At 36.4% G+C, this 19477-nt stretch overlaps 1 protein-coding gene across 3 annotated transcripts in view; it reads right to left on the bottom strand.

Moving 5' to 3' along the window:
- Positions 1–11672: 11672 nt before the first annotated feature.
- PRKD1 (protein kinase D1) overlaps positions 11673–19477 on the bottom strand; it is a 338632-nt gene continuing 330827 nt past the window's right edge. For all 3 annotated transcript variants that reach the window (XM_068546675.1, XM_068546694.1, XM_068546684.1), the window contains exons 17-18: positions 13493–13578; positions 11673–12658 (exon numbers count right to left, since the gene is read on the bottom strand). In XM_068546675.1, the coding sequence (XP_068402776.1) occupies positions 12440–12658; positions 13493–13578 (305 nt within the window). In that variant the 3' untranslated portion in view covers positions 11673–12439. The remainder of the gene's footprint in view (positions 12659–13492; positions 13579–19477) is intronic.

The following is a 19477-nucleotide window of genomic DNA, read 5'->3' as shown; positions in this document are numbered from 1 at the left end:
ATCTATTTTCTGGCCACTAAGCAGGAAAGGGGTTCCCTAGGGTCAGAGAGTGTTGGAGAAAATCCTCTTTTTGTGTTTTTTTTTTTCTGTTGTCTTTCACCCTAGCCCCCAGACAATCCCGAATGAGCAGTGACAGCAATGGCAGTGACTGTCAGGCAGGTACCTAAAACTCAAATGAAGTAACATTTTTTTTTTTGACCACAGGAACTCTGGTCCCAGGAGTGTATCCCCATTGTTTCTTTACCTTTGTATTGGATTGGCCAAAAAGTCCGTTAAGATGTTACGGAAAAACTCAAACTTTTTGGCCAACCCAATACATCCTCTTGCTGGTTGGCCCAGGAGATGGACAGAGTCACAGTAATTATGCAGCAGTGTGGGGAAGCTAAAGCCCTGGCTTATTAGCCAAAGGACCATGAAAGGTGCTCCTGTGAGATAGAGGAGTCAGGGACATCACAGAGAGGAGGCAGCTCAGGAAAATAATTCCAGAAAATTATATATGAACCCTTGGGTTCAGTCACAAGTTGTGCACACTTAAATCTGACTCTAATCAGCATATCAAAGACTTTGAGAACTAAATTGCGGGGTAACCATTTTCCAGATGCTAGACTGCTACTGGCTGGAGCACACAAAAGACAGGTTCAGAGAGCACATTTTGTAAAGGCTTCAAAAACTGCACTGCCTTTGAAATTACAGCCCGCAAACAGCAAATAGAAATTTGTAGCCTGAATCTAACAGGATCAATAACTACTAAAAAAAAAAACAAACAAAAAAACAATATTCTTCATAAGATTTAAACAAAACAAAATCATAATAATAAAAATGTTCAGGATAAAGTCGTAAAATCACTTAACTTACAGAGAAAAATAAAATCTCAATATCACACAAGAAAAATGGCAATCAACAGGCACCAAAACTGAGATGGCAAAGAGGTAAAAATGATCAGAGAAAGACTTTAAAGTAGATATTTTAATTGTATTCCAAAAAGTAAGGCCAAACACTCTTGAAATGAATGGAAAGACAGAACGTCTCAGCAGAATAATAGAAAACATAAAAACAGAACCAAAGGCAAACTTTAGACCTGAAAAACACAACAAAAACTAAAAACTCACTGGATGGATTCAAGAACTAAATGGAGATGAAAGAGGAAAGAGTCAGTAAATGTGAACATAGATCAATAGAAAGTATCCAATCTAAAAAAAGATTGAAAAAAAAAATGAACAGAGTTTTGGGGATCTGTGAGACAACACCAAAATGTTGTTCAATATCACTGATGTCCCAGAAGGATAATAGAAGGAGTATGGTTAAGAAAAACTGTTTTAAGAAATAATGACTGAATACTTTTACAAATCTGACCAAAGACATAAACTTAGAGATTTATGATGCTCAGTGAAACCTAAATAGGATAAATGCAAAGAAATCCATGCCCAGAAACACCCTAATCAAACTCCTGAAAACAAATGACAAGCAAAAAATCTTGAAAGCACCCCCGCCAAATGAAACATTGCTTGCATATACAGAGACAATTTGAATGGCAGCAGATTTCTTATCAAAATCCAGAGAGCAGTAGTCTGAAAGCAGTAGGGCATTTTTAAAGTGCTGAAAGAAAACTGTCAACTGAGAATTCTTTATCCAGTGAAATTATCCTTCAGGAATGGAGGGAAAAAAGATATTCTCAGATGAAGGGAAACTAGAGAATTTGTTGCCAGCAGCAATACTCTTAAAGAAAGGCGAAACGGAGTTATCCAGATTAAATAAAAATGTCACTGCAGGGCAAGTTGGAATGTCAGCAATGAAGCAAGAGGAACAGAAACAGTAAATGTTAGGGTAAACATAACAGACAAATATCCTCTCTTAGCTTTTTAAATTATGTATGATGATTAAAAGCAAATATTATAACAGTCTGATAGGGTTTTCAATATATGTAGATGTAATACGTATTACAACTACAACATAAAGAGGGGACGGTAAAAGGACCTATAAGGTAGTAAAGTTCCAATATTCCACTTGAAGTGTAAAATATTAATTCTAAGTGCACTGTAAAAAGTTAACTAGGTATATTTTAATCCTTAGATCAACCAATAATAAAAAATTACAAAGAGATATAGTAAAATACTCAACATACAAACTAAAATGGAATACCAAAACATAAATATTCTAATAATTCAACAGAAGGCAGGAAAGGGAAAGAATGAAAAAATAAAAGTAACAAATAGGAAAACATGATATCGTTGTAGCCTAAATCCAAAAATATCAAAAATTATCTGAACACACCAATTAAAAACCAAGGTTTTCTTAATGAATTTTTAAAATCCCAGACCCAGCTACATGGTATCTACAAGAAACTCTCTCTATATACATCTTTTCCATCCTTTCCAAAGGATGGAAAAACATGTACCATGCAAACACTAACCACTAACCAGAATGATATAGAAGAACTGAAAAAAATCATCAATCAACTGGATTTAGTTGACATTTGTAGGACACTCCACCCAACAACAGCAGAATACATATTCTTTTGAAGTACACATGGAACATTCTCAAGATTGGCCATCTCTTGGTCATAAAAACATCTTAACAAATTCAAGGGAATTGAATCATACAAAGTATATTGTCTGATCATTAGGGAATTAAATTAGAAATCAATAACAGAAAGATAACTGAAAAATCTCCGAATACTTGGAAATTTAAAAACATACTTTTTTTGTTGAAGTATAGTTGATTTACAATATTATTAGTTTCAGGTGTACAGCACAATGATTTACTATTTTTACAGATCACTTTCTTTATCCATTCATCTGTTGATGGACACTTGGGTTGCTTCCATATCTTATCTATTGTAAACAGTGCTGCTATAAACATTGGGGTGCATGTATCTGCGAATCAGTGTTTTTGTTTTGGTAGTTACATTAATCTATATGTGTAAAAACTCACAGAAGTGTAGACCAAAAAAAAAAAGTCAATTTTGCTGTATGCAAACTTTAAAATAATAATAAATGAATCTGAATATCTTACTTCATTTGTTCATAATTCAATGTGTGACACTGGAAACAAACTGTAGCCATTTTAATGCATCAATTTCCCTAGCTTAGAGTTCTAAAAAATTATTTTGTATTGTTGTACTTATAGGATTAATGAGATAATGTTTGTGAAATGCTTTGAGCTCCTTAAAAGGAAGTTGCTACACAAATATAAAGTGTTGCTATATCATTACCCAGGCACTATTTTTTTCTTTTGCTTATATGATGTTTATGATCATCTTCATTTTTCACATTATTTTTAATGAATTGTAACAATAAAATGTGGTAGCCAAGATACAAAATGAAACACGTGTTAATGAGGCTAAAACTTTGTAATTATAACTTGAAATATCAGTCTGTCTAAAGATAATTGGCTCTAATGATTATTTCTCTATGTACACAAGCCACAGTTTTATGATGTCCAAGTGTGGTTTATTCTGCAGATTTGCCTACAGAGCATACTTCAAGTCACTATCGCCTCTGAGATGTTCTTAGTTTATCTGGGTGCCTGAATAGAGGGAATTAAGAATGAAGAAAAAATTCACATCTGATGGAAAAAGAGTACTCTGTCTTCGAAAGGGAGTAATGAAAGTGTAGTCAGTTTAATTTTAGACTCTGCTCGTATTACTTATTTTTTTTTAAAAAAAAGCTTTTTAATCTCATTATGAACATAAGCATGACAGTATTTAAATTCTTGGACCCCAAACAAAATTTTTATTTTACTTTCTTAAGTGTAAAATAGGGATTCCACAATTCCCCTTGACAAAATAACCAATAACTTCCTATCTATTTTGGGACAACGTGTGAATTCTTCTTCCTAGTTTTTGAGGCCTTTGTTAGTATTGCTCTAGTTAACCTGGACAATGTTATTTCCTGGATCTACCTCCATATTAACCCTCTACTTCATCAAGAGCTTTTCCCTTGTTCAATTCATTCTTACTTCTTTATCCTTACTCAAGTGATTCCTCTGCTCCTCTGCCTCCATCTCGAGGGCTGAAATCACCCACAATGAATCCAGGATTTTGGAGATTTTGCAGGAGACCTATATATATAGGTCACATTCAGGTATTTGCTTCTAATAACCCATGTCTCTATGGAAGGTAGTGGAATGCAGTAGTCAACCAATACGAGACAGTTATCTACCTTCAAGAGTGGAGACAAGATTATGAGAGAAAAGAAAAATAATCTATTTGGATCTCCTTGAAAATTGAGATCACTAAGTGTCCAAAACTCAAGTAAAGTGTAACCTCAGTTCTCAGACCAAAACAGGCTGAATATTTCAAAGGGAAAAGATCCAAGGGTTTCAGGTTTATTAAAAAATAGTATAAAACATGAAGATCCTTTCATTTCCCAGAAAAAATAAATCTTAATTCAAAATATTACCATTTCATTCAAGGTACAGAAAGAAGTTTTGAAGCAAACGTTCACACTTTTCAGCAGAAAGTAGCTGGTAGCCCAGATTCATTTAAAGAAACCGTCACTGTCAAAAGTCCGTAGACACAATCTATGACACAAATGAGGTCCAGGGAAGGATGTGACTTTTCCTCTTTCAAAACAGAATTTGCCCCCAGAGAATTAGAAAACATATGCATCACTGACATCTTGTTGACATTCAACTTAAACCATGCTTTCATGAAATCTGTGAATTAGAAGGTAAGTTAGAAGTCAGCTTGCCCAGCTTCTTGTCTTGCTATAGAAACAAGAAATGAACTTCAAAGAGGTGAAAATTGTTTCTGTCTAAGCCCTGACATTCATATATGTGGTTCAGAAATCTGTGGAATACATGGAATTCTTACTGAATAGTACTTTATTAATTTCTAGATCCCACAGCTTTTGTAACACTAAGTAATTTGAATTCATCTTATAGGTAACTGGCAGCAGAGTCTTTGAAGATTTCAGAACATACGAGTACAATGATTAAAGCAATTTGGGGGATGGTAAATCTAGCAGAGGTGTGTAGAGTAGATGATACGGAGAGGAATCTGAAGGAGAAGATTTCACTTAGAAAACATTACATTGCAGCTGATTTGAAAGTAAATTGATAATAGTGATTTTTAGATGTGTTGAATTTAAGTCATGGGGTGGGAACCTCTAGATAGATATAGATTATGGAGATTATCTATAGATTTATAGAGAGATGTAACTGGAATGTTGAGAGTTTGACATGGTCAATATGGATCTGGGAATGTTAGCTAAAGTAACAGTTGAATTCATGCAAATAAGTTATATCAAGAGAAGAAAATATTGAAAGAGAAAAATAATAAAACCTTGGGAAATGAAGATAGAGGTAGGAGAGAGGAGGAAGTTAACATCTGTTGAGCTGTAACATATGCCAGCAATTTGGCTAAGAAATTTAAATACTTATCTTAGTTATCCCACCTGCACTCTGAAACATACATCATTGCCATTCTACTTTTGAGTAGACGGAGAGACTTTAGAGGAACTTGTCTAAATTCACTAAACAAGGAATGGAGTTGGGATTTGGATCCATGCTTCTTAAGCTTCAGAATTCAGGCCTTTCCCGTAGCCCATCAAAACAAATGGAGGCAGGACACCAGAGATGGAAGTTAGAGGGAATATGGGCAGTAACCACAATTGTCTTTTCATCTGCTATATTCTCAGCACATAGAAAGTGGTCGAAAATAGTTGTTGAATGACTAAAGAATAATAATTATCACCGATTGATGGCTTTATTGATGTCTCAGATCAAGCATGCACTAAAGAGTTTTATATGCATTATCCTGTTTAATCTCTCAGAATACCCCTATAAGAGATTACAATGCTTTCATGGTCACCCAGAATTCAAGACAAAGTTAGTCTGTCTCTTCATTTGGGTTTCTAACCTCTATTCTATCTTGAGAAAATCCATCAATTTTGAGTTTAAAGCCACTGATGACTCATGTGAGAAGAGATTCACTGATGACAAAAATGAAGATTTTATTCCATGGAATATAAATACAGAAGCCAAAGGAAAAGAAGTGAGGAATTTTCCAGAGAAATAAGAGACAGTAATTAGATGTTTGCTAGAAGAAGGAAGGTCCAACTTGATTTGTTTAGGTTTTGTTGGAGGTGGGAAGCTGAACTTGTTTTAAGTCAAAAGATAATTTGTTGGTGGATACCAAACAGGGCAAGGTTAACTGGGGGCTGCGTTCTGTCTGAAAAAAGGCAAGAAGGAATCAGAAGAGTTCAGGTAGGAGGGTTACTCAGCCTTTGAGTAGATTTAAAAAAAATTCTTTCTCTGAACCTGCAAGAAAAGTTCAGAGCTGGGAGAAAGAAAAACAAGTCAAACCAAAGGGACAAAGGAGCAAAGAAGCTGGAGGTGCTGAGGAGAACATGCAAAATAGCTACCACTAGTGCCAACTCTTTGTCTTTCGAAAAACAATTTGGAACATTCTCCTCAAGCAGCAACAGCTGAGGTTAGTGTTAAGGGTTTGAAGGTTCATGCAGGCCACACCCACACCCACTCATCCCTTATTGTGGAGATAGGGAATGTTTTTATCCACTTGAGTACCAGGAGTCATGTTGTTCAGACACTCAGAGCCTAAATGAGGGAGAAATAGATTAAGTGAAAATTTTAAATGAGACATTTCAATTTCACATATAATTGAAATTTAATTACCTGATAGTTTATTTGCTCATCATAAGAAGTCTGAATAAATGTGAAAAATTTGGATTCTCTGAATATTTTCTCTTAATGTATCTCTCTTTTTATTTATAATAGATTATATATGTTTTCAGGGTGTTTGTTTAAAGTCCTATGGACATTCTTAAAGTGAGGTTAATATTATTAACTCTGAAGACTTTCATAATAGGGGAGTGAGAAGCTCAGCAAATCTTTTCCCAAAGAGCAATAATACACCTGGCAAATTTTCCCAAAACAATCATTTTAGGACTGTGGAAATTGGCCAAGGGCATACAATGAACTGATAAGCATTTATTCAGGAAAAACTAACCAACCCTTACTAAGAACAATGGGAGTCTGTGGCCTTTTAGCTTGCTCCCCATCTCCCCTCTCCCCTTGACTCTGTGGCAAGGGAGTTCTACCAGGGTGGGGAAGGCTGGGAAAAACCAGGGGTCTTACTGACAGCAGATGGCTGACTTGATTTGGAGCAGAGCATGGAAAACCCATTTCTAGAGTTATTGTCAAAAACAATAGCAATCTCATCATGAACAAACATGGAAGGACAACATTACAGCTATCCTGAGGTTGCAGTACAGATTGGGATAATGAACAGATTGGTAGAACAGCCAGAAATTTACTAGGAAGATACAGAGGAGGTTTTCACATACCCCTCGTGGCTCAAAAGCTACATGTATGTACAAAGGTGTATACACACAGAAGAGTCTGAGCCTTAGGCATCTACTTTTCACCTGACTGAGTGAAAGAACTTGCACACAGAGAGACTAAAAGCATCTCAGGGAAAGAAACTTATTAACTGCTTGAACCTAACCCACACTTTGATTCACCAGCAAAGGATAGAAGTCTAACTGGCTCAAGGTGCTTAAACACAATCTCTGAACTATCACTGACCACTAACCTATGCCGTCCTAGATGTGGCATCTAGGAGGCCAGTCTCAGAAATAAAAATAAAAGTAAACAAACTAAAACTGAGCAGAGACATAAGCAGCTGCATACTTCAGGGAAGACAGTTTCTAGAGTATTAATCCTGATAAGTTACTGAACAAACAAAAGCAACAACAATAACTAGGATGGGGAGGATAAGAGATGAGACACAATACAGAGTTGCTACAATATGTTAGTTAAAATACATAATTTTGACATGAAAAGAAACAGGAAAGTGTGATGCATACACAGGATAAAAAAGCATTCAATGGAAACTGTCTCTGGTGGGGTAGAGGATGGGAGAGAGGGCCCAGAAATTGGATTTAACAATGGCTTCAAAGTAGCTATTACAAACATGTTCAAAGAACTCAGGGAAACCACATTTAAAGAATTGGAGGAAAGTATGATAATGACTCACCTAATAGAAAATACTTTTTAGAAAGATGAGCATAATAAAAAATAACCAGAGAGAAAATTTACATTTGGAAAAAAAGTAAAATAAAAAACTCACTGGAGAGGCTCAACATCAGATTTGATTTGGCAAAAGAAAGAATAAGTGAACTTGAAGATAAATCAATACAGATTATCCATCTGAAGAACAGAAAGAAAATGAAAACAAAAACAAAACAAAACAAAAACACAGCCTCAGAGACCTGTAAAACTCACCAAGCACACCAACTTATATGTAATGAGAGTCCCAGACAGAAAGGAGAGAGATAGAAGGGCAGAAAAGTATTTGAAGAAACAGTGGTCTGAGTTTTCCCAATTGTATGAAAAAAATTATCTACACATCTAAGAAGCATAAGCTCAAATAGGATAAAAACAAAGAAATCCACACCTAGATACATGATCTTAAACTGCTGAAAGACAAAGAGAAAATACTGAAAGCAGAAAGAGAAAAATAATTCATCACATATAAGGGAACCACAATAGAATTAAAGGTGACTTCTCATCAGAAACAATAGAGGCTAAAAAGCAGTAGGATGAAAGAAAAAAACAAAAAACAAAAAACCCCATGAACCAAGAATTCTATATCCAGCAAAACTTTCCTTCAAAAATAAATGTGAAATAAAGGCATTCACAAGATATGCAAAGACTGAGAGAACTTGTTGCTAGCAGACATGTCTTAAAGAAATCCTCAAGAAAGTCATTCAGGCAGAAAGGAGATGACTCTAGATAGTACCCTGAATTCACATGAAGAAATAAAGAGCAATGGAAAAGGTAGGTAAATATAAAAGATGGTGTATTTTTTCACCTTTCTTCTCTGAACTGATTTAAAGGATAATTGTATAAAATGATAATTACAAAAAATTGGGTTATAACATATAAATCTATAACATATATGATAATAACATCACAAATAAGGGTGGAGGGAATGGAGCTATATTGGAGCACAATTTGTATATTTCACCAGAATTGTTATTACTGATGTGAAGTTAGACTGTGAAAAGGACAGATGCATATTATAATCTCTAGAGCAATCACTAAAAAATAACTTAAAAATAGTAAGAAACCAACAAAAGAATTAAAATGTTACATTAATAATATCTATCTAACAAAAAAGAAGGTAATTAAAGAGGAGCAGGGGAACAAAAAAGACATGAGACTTATGTCAAATGCATGGTAAAAGGATAAACAAGAGTTAACAAGGCAAGAGGGTAGGGTGGAGAGGACACCCCACATTGTCTGAGTGTTTCAGACAATGTGAAAAGACTGAGATCAAAGAGCCTGTTCCCTTTTGGCAACTAAAAGCAGTTGGCCCTTCTCCATGGGCCTCAGCGTATCTTCAGATGAACCAGTATTTGGTTCCTTAAAACAGGTCTATTCATAGAGGTAGTCAAACTTAACACTGACTGGATAATGGATGCAAAGAGAAGACAGATGGCTTTCTTATTCTCACTGCTGTACTTATTGTACACATTCAGTACAATGGCTGACCATATATCTTTTAAAAAAGTCTCCATGAGAGTGAGTATTCACTAAACTCAAAGATTCTTTAGGGCTAATGGACAAATCGAAAGCATCACTGATCAAATATTTTTCTAAGCACTGTCCTCTTGCTCAGGCCAGAAGCAAGAATAGTGGGAGTTTGCTCTAGTGGTTCTGGATATATAGAGATCAGCAACTTTATGACATCTTGAATAGACTGATAATGTCATTTAAGGAATATCGTCACTGCAACAATGACAGAGGACACATCCTCCCTAAATCATGCGTCAGTCATTTCTCTTATCTTTGTCAGAATCAGAAGATTCTTCTGTATCAAAAATGTTGCTCTGCCTCTTGTATTAAATACAGACTACTGCCCATGTCATTGAATACAATGATATACCACTGATGTGAAGTGTGGACAACTGCATTGATGATATTTAGCATAAAAAGTGGGTGCTGGTTCAGTGAAATTGGATTCTTTGCAGCATCAACTGATATTTTGGGTGGAAGAAAGTGGCATGACTTTCAGTGGCCCACTTTTTTTCCTGAACATTAGCAGTTACTTACTCTTTCCTGTGCTTGAATAAGTTGTGTCAGTAGCATGGCCACACAGATATCCTTTTGACATGCTACTCTGAATGTAACAGAAAGAGTAATGTTTGTTACAAACTGCTGGAATAGTTGGTAAGGCTGCCCCCCAAAAGGCTGAAACCATTATTCCTCCATAATATTTTCTACTATTGTTTACTTCATTCCTGAACTTACTTCTTCCCTTGAGTTCCATAATATTACTTCGTGTAATTCTATCTTTAAATATTCCTTTCCAATTTTCCTTTTATTCTGATTGAACCATTCATGTTGATATTTCTCAGGTTTGTGTCCTATGATCATTCTTTCTCATTCTACCCCCAAGGACCTGAGTCATTCTAATCAACTTGTGGTGAGTTATTGACACCCAAATCTGTACCTTCAACTCCAGAATTCTTCCCTAAACTCTACACACATATCTAAATATCTTCAGGATATCTCAAACTTGATGTCTAACAGGAACTTTATATTCAACATGTTCAAATGTGAACTTACCCTTTCTAAGGCTGTAACTCCTTTTGATTAATAGTTCCATCATTCATCTGAGCTAAAACCTAGGATTCACTCTGGACTCCTTTATATTCCACATTCAACCAGTAACCAAGTCCCACTGATTCCACCCATCAACATCTCTTATATATACCTCTCCACCTAGTTTCCTATTTACTCCTGCCTTAGTTCATGCCCTCATTATCCCCGATGTGTTATTACAATAGTTTACCTGGTCTTTTGGCTCACCCCTGCCCTGGCTTCAATCCAGACTCTGTCTTGCTGGCAGAGTGAACTTGTTGATGTTGATTATTCTTCTGCTTAAAAAGTTTGAATGATTTCCTCAGACTTAACACAGAATAAATTCCAAATCCCTTAAAATAATACAAAATAGTAATTAACCATTGGAAAGATCAACTATTTTCCTCCCATCCCTCCAAGTGCAAATATTGTCTGTTGTCTTAACATAATTATGTAACATATTCAAGTGGCTTACAACACATAAAATTCTTCCAAACCTTTATTACAATTTTTTTTCTGTTATATAGTAACAGTAATACATGATAATTCACTGTCATCCTGCTACAAAGAAAAACAGCCCACAATTATCCACTCCACACACCTGAAGTCTGTTAAGCCCAATACTAGTTTTGTCTTCCCCAGGCTATAGAACTTTACTTAAGTTGGCTTTCTCTTTAGGAATTTTCCAGTATTGATGTGTTATTATAGTTCACCTCAGAATCTTCTTATTTAGAAAGAAATTATTAGAGCCATTATTCTAATAAATCAGGAAGCTACATTGAGATTGCTGTTTGTAATATTCTTATGTCTCCAAGTATTCTGTTTGGCTTTGGTCATTCTTCTCCTTTCTATTGGAAACTAGATGACATGGCAAGATAGAAAGGTTTCAGTACACTTGGAAACATACTTTTGTGGCTGCAGACTAGACAAAGCTAAGTTCTAGGTCAGGAGACTTTTTCTGGTTTTTTTGAGCAGATACCCCTGCTCCTACTTGGCCAGAGAACATTAGCAAGGATCACAAATGAAAATAATTCAGTCGGATGGACACATATTTTGCCAAGAATATTTATTTGTTATTGTTGAAAAATACACAAAGGCAAAAGGTTGTTTAGCTGCTGATTTTCCATAGTACAGCAGGGTATTGTAAGAAAGGGGGAAATATACCTGTTCTATACATGGCAGTTACATTTCTAAGGCATTCAGGCTTAAAAAATAGTAGGTGCACCTAGGCCCATTTACTTGAGTTTAAATATACTGAGGCACACCAGGCAGGCAAAGGATTTGAAACTATACAGTAAAACTCTTTCATGCATTTGTGTCTTAGGATTGCATATCCATCCCCCTGACCCCCCAGCCCCCATCATTCGTTTTTTCCACATGAGTTTTGGAGTTGTTCATAGAACACTGGTAATAATCTACTCTTCAAGAGTTTGCTTATCGTGACAACACCAGTGGGACACACAGAACAGAACTACTTCATGGACAGGTTCTGTAGACTCTTACCAAACTGAGGCTCCAGTAAGAAAAACACCGATTTGCAAAGGCACAGTGGAGACAGGTTTAATGCATTAAATATAACATGAATCATTCACAAGAACAAGTTTAGTGTTTCAGGGAACTTTTGTTAATACAACACAGTTGGTCACACAAAATACAAATGCTTCTGTTGATCTGTCTTGGCAACTCAGATACATCAACAGTGCTAACAGTTTAACAGCTTTGTTCTCGTCTGACAGAAAATAATGGCAGTTCTGCAAGGCAAATGTTAAACCTGACCGTATGTATTTATTAATTCCACAGTGTTTTGACAGATTATAGGGGATGGGACTCAGAGGATGCTGACACGCTCACTGAGGGCTTTCATCTCTGTTTCTTCGGCCTCAGGACTGTCACTGTGGCCAGTGCTTGGGTCGATCAGGTGTGTGGGGTACTGCAGCCCCTGCTCGCCTGCGTACTGCTCCCACCTTGAGTCATCGCTCTCATGGGTGATGTAGCGTTCCCCGATTTTGCATTCCAGCTCTCGTAAATCTAACCAGGTCTGATAATCCTGAGGAAGAGATTGCAAAATATTACCATAGATACGATTAAAACTCATTAAAACACTCTTTCATATGTTGTCAGCTCCCACAACACACATGTTACCCTTTTTTCTTCCACTCCCACCGTGCTATGTCTTTCATCAGGCACCCTGGGGTGACAGCATCAGCACCAGAGCCATCCTATTTACCTAAACTTTGCAAATGCATACTGTTTATAGGATATCAGGCATCAGAAGGTGGGCAATTAATATTTGCAGTCAAGCAAAGCAGAATGTTGGTATTCCTTTGGAATTTAATGCCTACAAATAATCCTTCAGTATTTCAGAGGATCGTTTTTCTAAACTTCTAAGTTCAATGTGAAAATAAAATATTTAAGAGAGAACAAACACATGCATATGCTTTATATCTACCATGCATTTCTTTTACAAGTATTGCCTTGGATTTAAATATATAGCTTCCAAACAAGTACAGTGCATGACCAGGTGGGCATCTACTTGGATATTTATCAGGATTACACATACAGATGCTTTTGAAATCTGGTCCTTGGAGTTTCATTGTGACCCTTCTTTTTTTGTCTTTTGTTTTTGGGGTGTGTGTGTGTGTGTGTGTGTATGTGTGTGGTATGGTGTGTTTCTCCCTTATCCAATTTTCCTGGTAGAGAGAGAGGTTTAGAAATGCTAAATTGTTATTAAATCCTATGAAGTTGCATGCATTTTGGCAAACAAACTGGTATTATAATTATACTTTAAAAAATATGACAAAAGATTTTTATATATAGTATCAGAATCTTAAATATTTAGAAGCTTATTCAACTGAGAAAATATCCAGTGATTGATTTTTACCTGTAGCCAAGGGTGACTCAAGGTCTTATCCACGCTATAGCGCTTTCTCATTTTTACTTGCAGCAAGTTATTGATAAGATCAATGGCTGAAAAAAATTTTTATTGGTAAAAATAGATGACATATCTGGAACATATGCATAATTCATTTATAGTTTATTCCACATCTGCTATTTCACACAGTTAAATGCAACACAGTGATAATAGACACTAGAACTTGAAGAAAATGCCCCTTGAGAATTCTAAAACCTTGGCCTTAATTTTATTTTAGATGCGAAAAAATGAAATTGCAAATAATTGTAGAGGAAGGAGTATGAGTCCTTTGTGAGTATGATGTGAATTTCTCTTAGTCTAGTTTCTAATACATTTTTCTGAAGTAGGAGTTTTGTTCAAATATACATCCTTTAAATATGTGTTGCACTAATGGCAGGATAAAACTAATATTTAAAAGAAAGCTTTTACTAATTTTGTTACAAAATGTGTTTAAAGTTTGAATACACATAATGGGCTCCGTAGTCTTGAATTAAGCGACAGACATCTGGACACCACATTTAAAAGGAAGAAAATAAAGCATAACATAGGCCATGACTCATGATAAACTTAGAGCCTGAAATCCAATGGCCCAGTGGTGAAACAATTTTGTCTCTTTCTCTTTACTTTTAAAAATAACCCATGAATTGGAATTATATCAGCCTTCATTGCTTTCATGGGGAAGACAGGTAATCAACTTGCCTAACAAGAATTCTTCTAAGAGGTTACAATCACAAACCATCCAGCCTCATACTCTGCCTCTGACTGGACTTCAACAGAGTGTAATTTAGGAAAAAAAGTGATTCTTCTAGTTATCTAGTCTACAAAGCATCTTACCCAGAGTACCATGTAACCGAGTTCTCACTCACCTTTCTGAAAACTATTATTTTCAGCTTATACCATTAATTGTCCACTATTTATTAAATTCATTACCTCATGCTTCCCATTCATTCTTGTAATGACTTCCCATTTCTTTCTTTCCTGTTAGCATTTTCTTCCCAAAAAGAACTTAGTGAAATCTGCCAAACTAATGAAAGCATTCACATTCCACCAAAGAGTCCATTCCCTCCCTTAATCAACCCTGGTCATTAAGTTTCTTGAGAGATGGATCTTTCTATCAAAAACCTTAGACAGGTATCTGATAAAGATGCAAATTAACTCCCCAACTTCCTCAACCATCAAGTCCTGAATGAAGGGGCTTTGACTCCATTGTTTGGTCTACATCAGACTGTGTGGATCTGAAAATCCAGTGTCACAGGAGTCCTGAGGCCACCTGGAACAAAGATCACTTTATTCCATCAGAATGAATCAGAATCCTTCTCGTTATCAGGCAAAGAGACATGATTTTTACAGGCTTTTGGTAATCTAGAATTGTATCACTTTGATACTAATATTCCAAGTATTTGCCTGCATGGAAGGACTGTAGAATCAAACATCCAAGAATTGCTTGATTGGAGAAAGTAAATGCAATAGCACATATTTAAATGCTGTCTATGCCCCTACACCCTTGCCTTCGCTAGGATACCTTAGGAAACACAGTATTTAGTACAATTTCAAATTCCAAGCATGTGTTCTCAGAGAGCTTTTGAAAGTATAGTTCTCTCAGTGAACTGTGTATTGGGCATGGGCTTTAAAACATCCATTCACATGATTTACTCACTGGTGTGTAAAGTGCACCTTCCATTCTTGCTGCTGTGAAGTCACACAGCAAAAATGGAGAATAAGGGGAGACGGGAGAATGCATGTGCTACCGTAAGCATGCCGCAGCATTATGCTTCCCCAGACACTGCAGGGAATAAAGACATGTTATTAATTCACTCCTTCTGCTTTGAATTCTATAATTAGGAAGGTAGGAGTACAGCAACTCGACAAAAAGTCTGGTTTGTGCCCAAATGGGCCCCAACAGTGAATCACACTGCCTAATGGGGAAGGAAGTACGGCCAGGGGAGAAACTAGATGTGTCTGAAGGGAATGGAATATGTGAAGATGAAAAAATTGCTCTGCTGAATGAAGCATATAATCACAAGTCTCACTACAGCTGCAGTACACAGCTGACCTGAATAAGCACAGCAAGCCAATGACAAGTACCTCCGAGAGAAAATAGTTTAGGACCTAAGGAGAGAATTAGCGGAAGTGTGTGTGTGTGTGTGTGTGTGTGTGTATCTGTGTATTTATAAATACATTTCATGGCTCTTGATAGCAGAAAACAGAAATAATTAACTATTAAATGTTGGACACTGTAGTTAAATATTGGGAACCTGGTGTTACTGAGAATAGAGGTTCATCGTAGTGTTTGAGAGTTCCATTCTACTGGTCACTGTTTCTGGAACTCCTAAAACATCCTTTTCATTAATCAAGTCTCATACAACCCAGCATTAAATATACCATCCAAAATGCCTTTCACTAAGCTCACTTTTAAAAAGAGATTCTACTGTTTTGTTTTTTTTGTTTTTACAATATTCTCTTTATTGACCATGTCTATCGCATATATGTATCATTCATTTATCTGTTCATTCACCAAATATTCCTTATGGAATTACTGTTGGCAATGGCACTGGGAATAAAAAAGGTAATGATAAAGCCCTGAAAAGCTCCCAATCTAATTGCAAAGGCAAAATATGCACATGCGCGTGCACACACACACACATACACACACACATATAACATGACAAAATGCACCATTTAAAATCTTTGACCTTTAATTAATATCCTACTCAAAGAAAAAAATGTTTTCTTTAGCACTCCCTAAATATAACTAGCTAGGGTCCTAGTGACTAACTGCAGTAGTCCAATCTATTTCACATCTCAACGGTGTTGCAGGATACCAGTGACAAGAATTCTTTTCTCCTATGTTGTGCCCAAAGTTGTCTTTTTATAACTTACCCACATTAATCCTATTTATGTTCTAGATGCAATGGAGAACTTGACTATTCTATATGACAGCTCTTTAAGTTCTGGGGACACTGATTCACCTTAACCTCGCCCTCTGTGGTTCCGTTAGCTTCTTCAGTCTCCCTGTGCACCCTTATTTCTATGTTCACTAGCTCCTTTTCAATGTTCCTGTTCACAATGGACCAGAATTTTCCTCACAATTAACTGACAACTTAATTGTGATATTATTCATATAGCCTAGGATGGAAGGTTTACCTTTTTTTAAAAAATTTCACATTCATATTCTTAGGTACTCCTAACAAACATATGAAAGTAGTTACTATTTTAATCTCTATTTTATATAAAAGGAAAAACTGAAACTTCAAAAGGTAATATAACTTGGTCAAAGTCAGACAGTTCCCAGGTAACAGTTGAGGTTGAAACCCAGGGTAACTGGCTCCAAAGCCCGTGCTCTTAAATACTATGGCATGCAGTAGCCACAACATACCATTAACTCATTATTATTAACCAATAATAATCTCAAAAACTAATTAAATTTAGAAAATTTCCAATAATGAACATTAAATTCTTCTTAGTCATGTTTCCACCACACTTTTATGTACATAAATGCCTGGATCGATCGATCGATCTATCTATCTATCTATCTATCTATCTATCTATCTATCTATCTATCTATCTATCTATCTATCTTTGTGACCTTAGCTCAACATTTCAGCATTCAAAGACTATTCTGAATGTGATGTGATCTTCTCCTATCGAAGGGACTAATCGTCTAGCTTTCCACCACTTCCAAACTGAGTAAGCCTATCTGCTATGTATTAATCAAATTACTAGGAACCTTTTTTCAGGATAAGGCTTAAACATAGGAATTGATGACTCTGCAATAGATTACACGCCCAACTGCCATGCCTATTAATTATTCTTTGAACACACTCATAAATGAGCAATGTTTGCTCCTAGGAGTATCCCATTCAGTCCATATGTTATCATCTTCTCCAAAGGCTGCTGTGGGAGATGTTTTTCTAATGTTTTATTATAGTTAAGAAACATCAGTCCTTGGTATTACTCATTCTACCTATCTGGCAATCCTATTGAAAAAGAATGCAATTATTCTGGAGTAATAGATTCTAAGTAAACTAATATTGACTAGTATTGGTTTTTAGTCATTTCCTTCTCAGTACCAGGATTTGTTTCTAAATATTTGCAAACTATTCATTTAATCATTCATTCTAGGATTTTGACAAGGACAAATATTAAGCTTCTTCTTGAATGATTACAGAATCCATTCTTTCCCCCTTTTAGAAATTCAGAAAACTCTGGCCTGTCTTAAGTATTCTGGTATCTCTCTCATTTTATCCATGATTTACTAACTACCCACAATGGCTCTAGGAGCACCTCTGTTAGCCTCTTCAATATGCAGTAAGTCCTGTTCTGAACATCAGTCATAGTTTACAGCTGCCATTGAGTGTACTCTTGTGATACCACTATTTGCCCCCTAGGTACTAGCTCCCAGCTGAGACTGCTATGGGTAACCCTCAAATGTAAAGGATCCAAGTTAAGGGAAGAAGGAAGCCAACAGCAAAGGAGCAAAAAGACTAGTAAAACTGGAGTAGCTACAGCAGTCCCTAGAGAGTCAACAATCAGGAAAAAATTCCAAACGGGATCTCAACTCCAATTCCAAAACTCAAGTCAAGACTCAGAATTCTGACCTAGAGGGAATCTGACGGGGTTTGTCTTTGAAACTGCAGGGTGGCTGTGGGTGGAGAAGGAGAGACAATGGGAAAGACAGATACGAAACTGGGCCATTCCGTGAACTTCTTTCAAAAACAAAGCAAAGCATAGCACAGGGAGATCAGCTCGGTGCTTTGTGACCACCTAGAGGGGTGGGATAGGGAGGGTGGGAGGGAGGGAGATGCAAGAGGGAAGAGATATGGGAACATATGTATATGTATAACTGATTCACTTTGTTATAAAGCAGAAACTAACACACCATTGTAAAGCAATTATACTTCAATAAAGATGTTTAAAAAAAAAAAACAAAAAACAAAGCAAAGGAGAAAGGGACCGTGGTCTGGCTGTGGGAAATAGGAAGTAAGGAAGGGGACTGCAGCAGAATGGGAAGTCAGAAGGAAAGGTGACATGCTGGCACGTCAGCAGAACAGGATACTAGCACCCAAGGCGGAAGCTAGAAGGATACAGAAACTCCAGGTTCCCCGGAGCACCAGGAAGATCTGGAGCCCCAGGATAAAGAGGTATTTGGGGAAGCAGAGAATGCCTCAAATTCCTGGTACCCCATACTTCCTTCCATAAATATAGCAAAAGGTACATATCCCAATACCTGCCTTTCATGAGGTTAAGGTTTATTGCTACACAGTGCTGGATTCTCCAGTTTGGGGCAATAAGCAGATGTAATTTAAAACAGCTGTCGTTGTACCTAGGGCCAAAGCTGTGCAGGAAAATCCTCCATTCTCTGAGTTATATTTTTTGTTTCACACCCTCCTTCCCTTATTCTCTCAATTTGAAGAGCCACCTCCCCACCTCCAAAGAAAACAGGAGCAAAATAGGCAGTGGCTGGTTCCTTCTTCTTTTTGCAGTAAATATGATGTCAACTTTTTCAGGGAGTGGTAGGATTATTTTCTGATTCTACTTGCCCATTTACTCTGAGAGTTAGCCTTTCTAATATTATTCTGAGAGTTCTGTTCTCTTATTCATCCTAAAACTCAATCCCTTCCTTCCATATTTTTAATAAATTGTCTTAAGGCTGAGCTCTCTGAACACCTCGAATAGCTATATCCGGGCAATGTGAGAAGTCTTTCCTTTTTCTTTCTTATTGGAAAATTTTAAACAATTGTATGGTTCAGATTTTTAGTTTAAAGAATCCCCTCTCTCATAAGCACAGAGTTTTGTGTTTTCTAAAATGTCTCTAGCCATGGATTCATATTAATGTTTCCTATAAATTAAAATAAGAGCAAAGAAAATCTGTTTTATGATGCCTAATGTTTCTTTTTTGCTACAACAAATTTTTGGCTAACAAAGTTACTTTCCCCCTAACTTCCTGTACAGCAA

The sequence above is a fragment of the Eschrichtius robustus genome, chromosome 1 (genome assembly GCF_028021215.1).
Source record: "Eschrichtius robustus isolate mEscRob2 chromosome 1, mEscRob2.pri, whole genome shotgun sequence".
Lineage (NCBI taxonomy): Eukaryota > Metazoa > Chordata > Mammalia > Artiodactyla > Eschrichtiidae > Eschrichtius > Eschrichtius robustus.
This window is presented reverse-complemented; position numbering and strand designations above follow the sequence as displayed.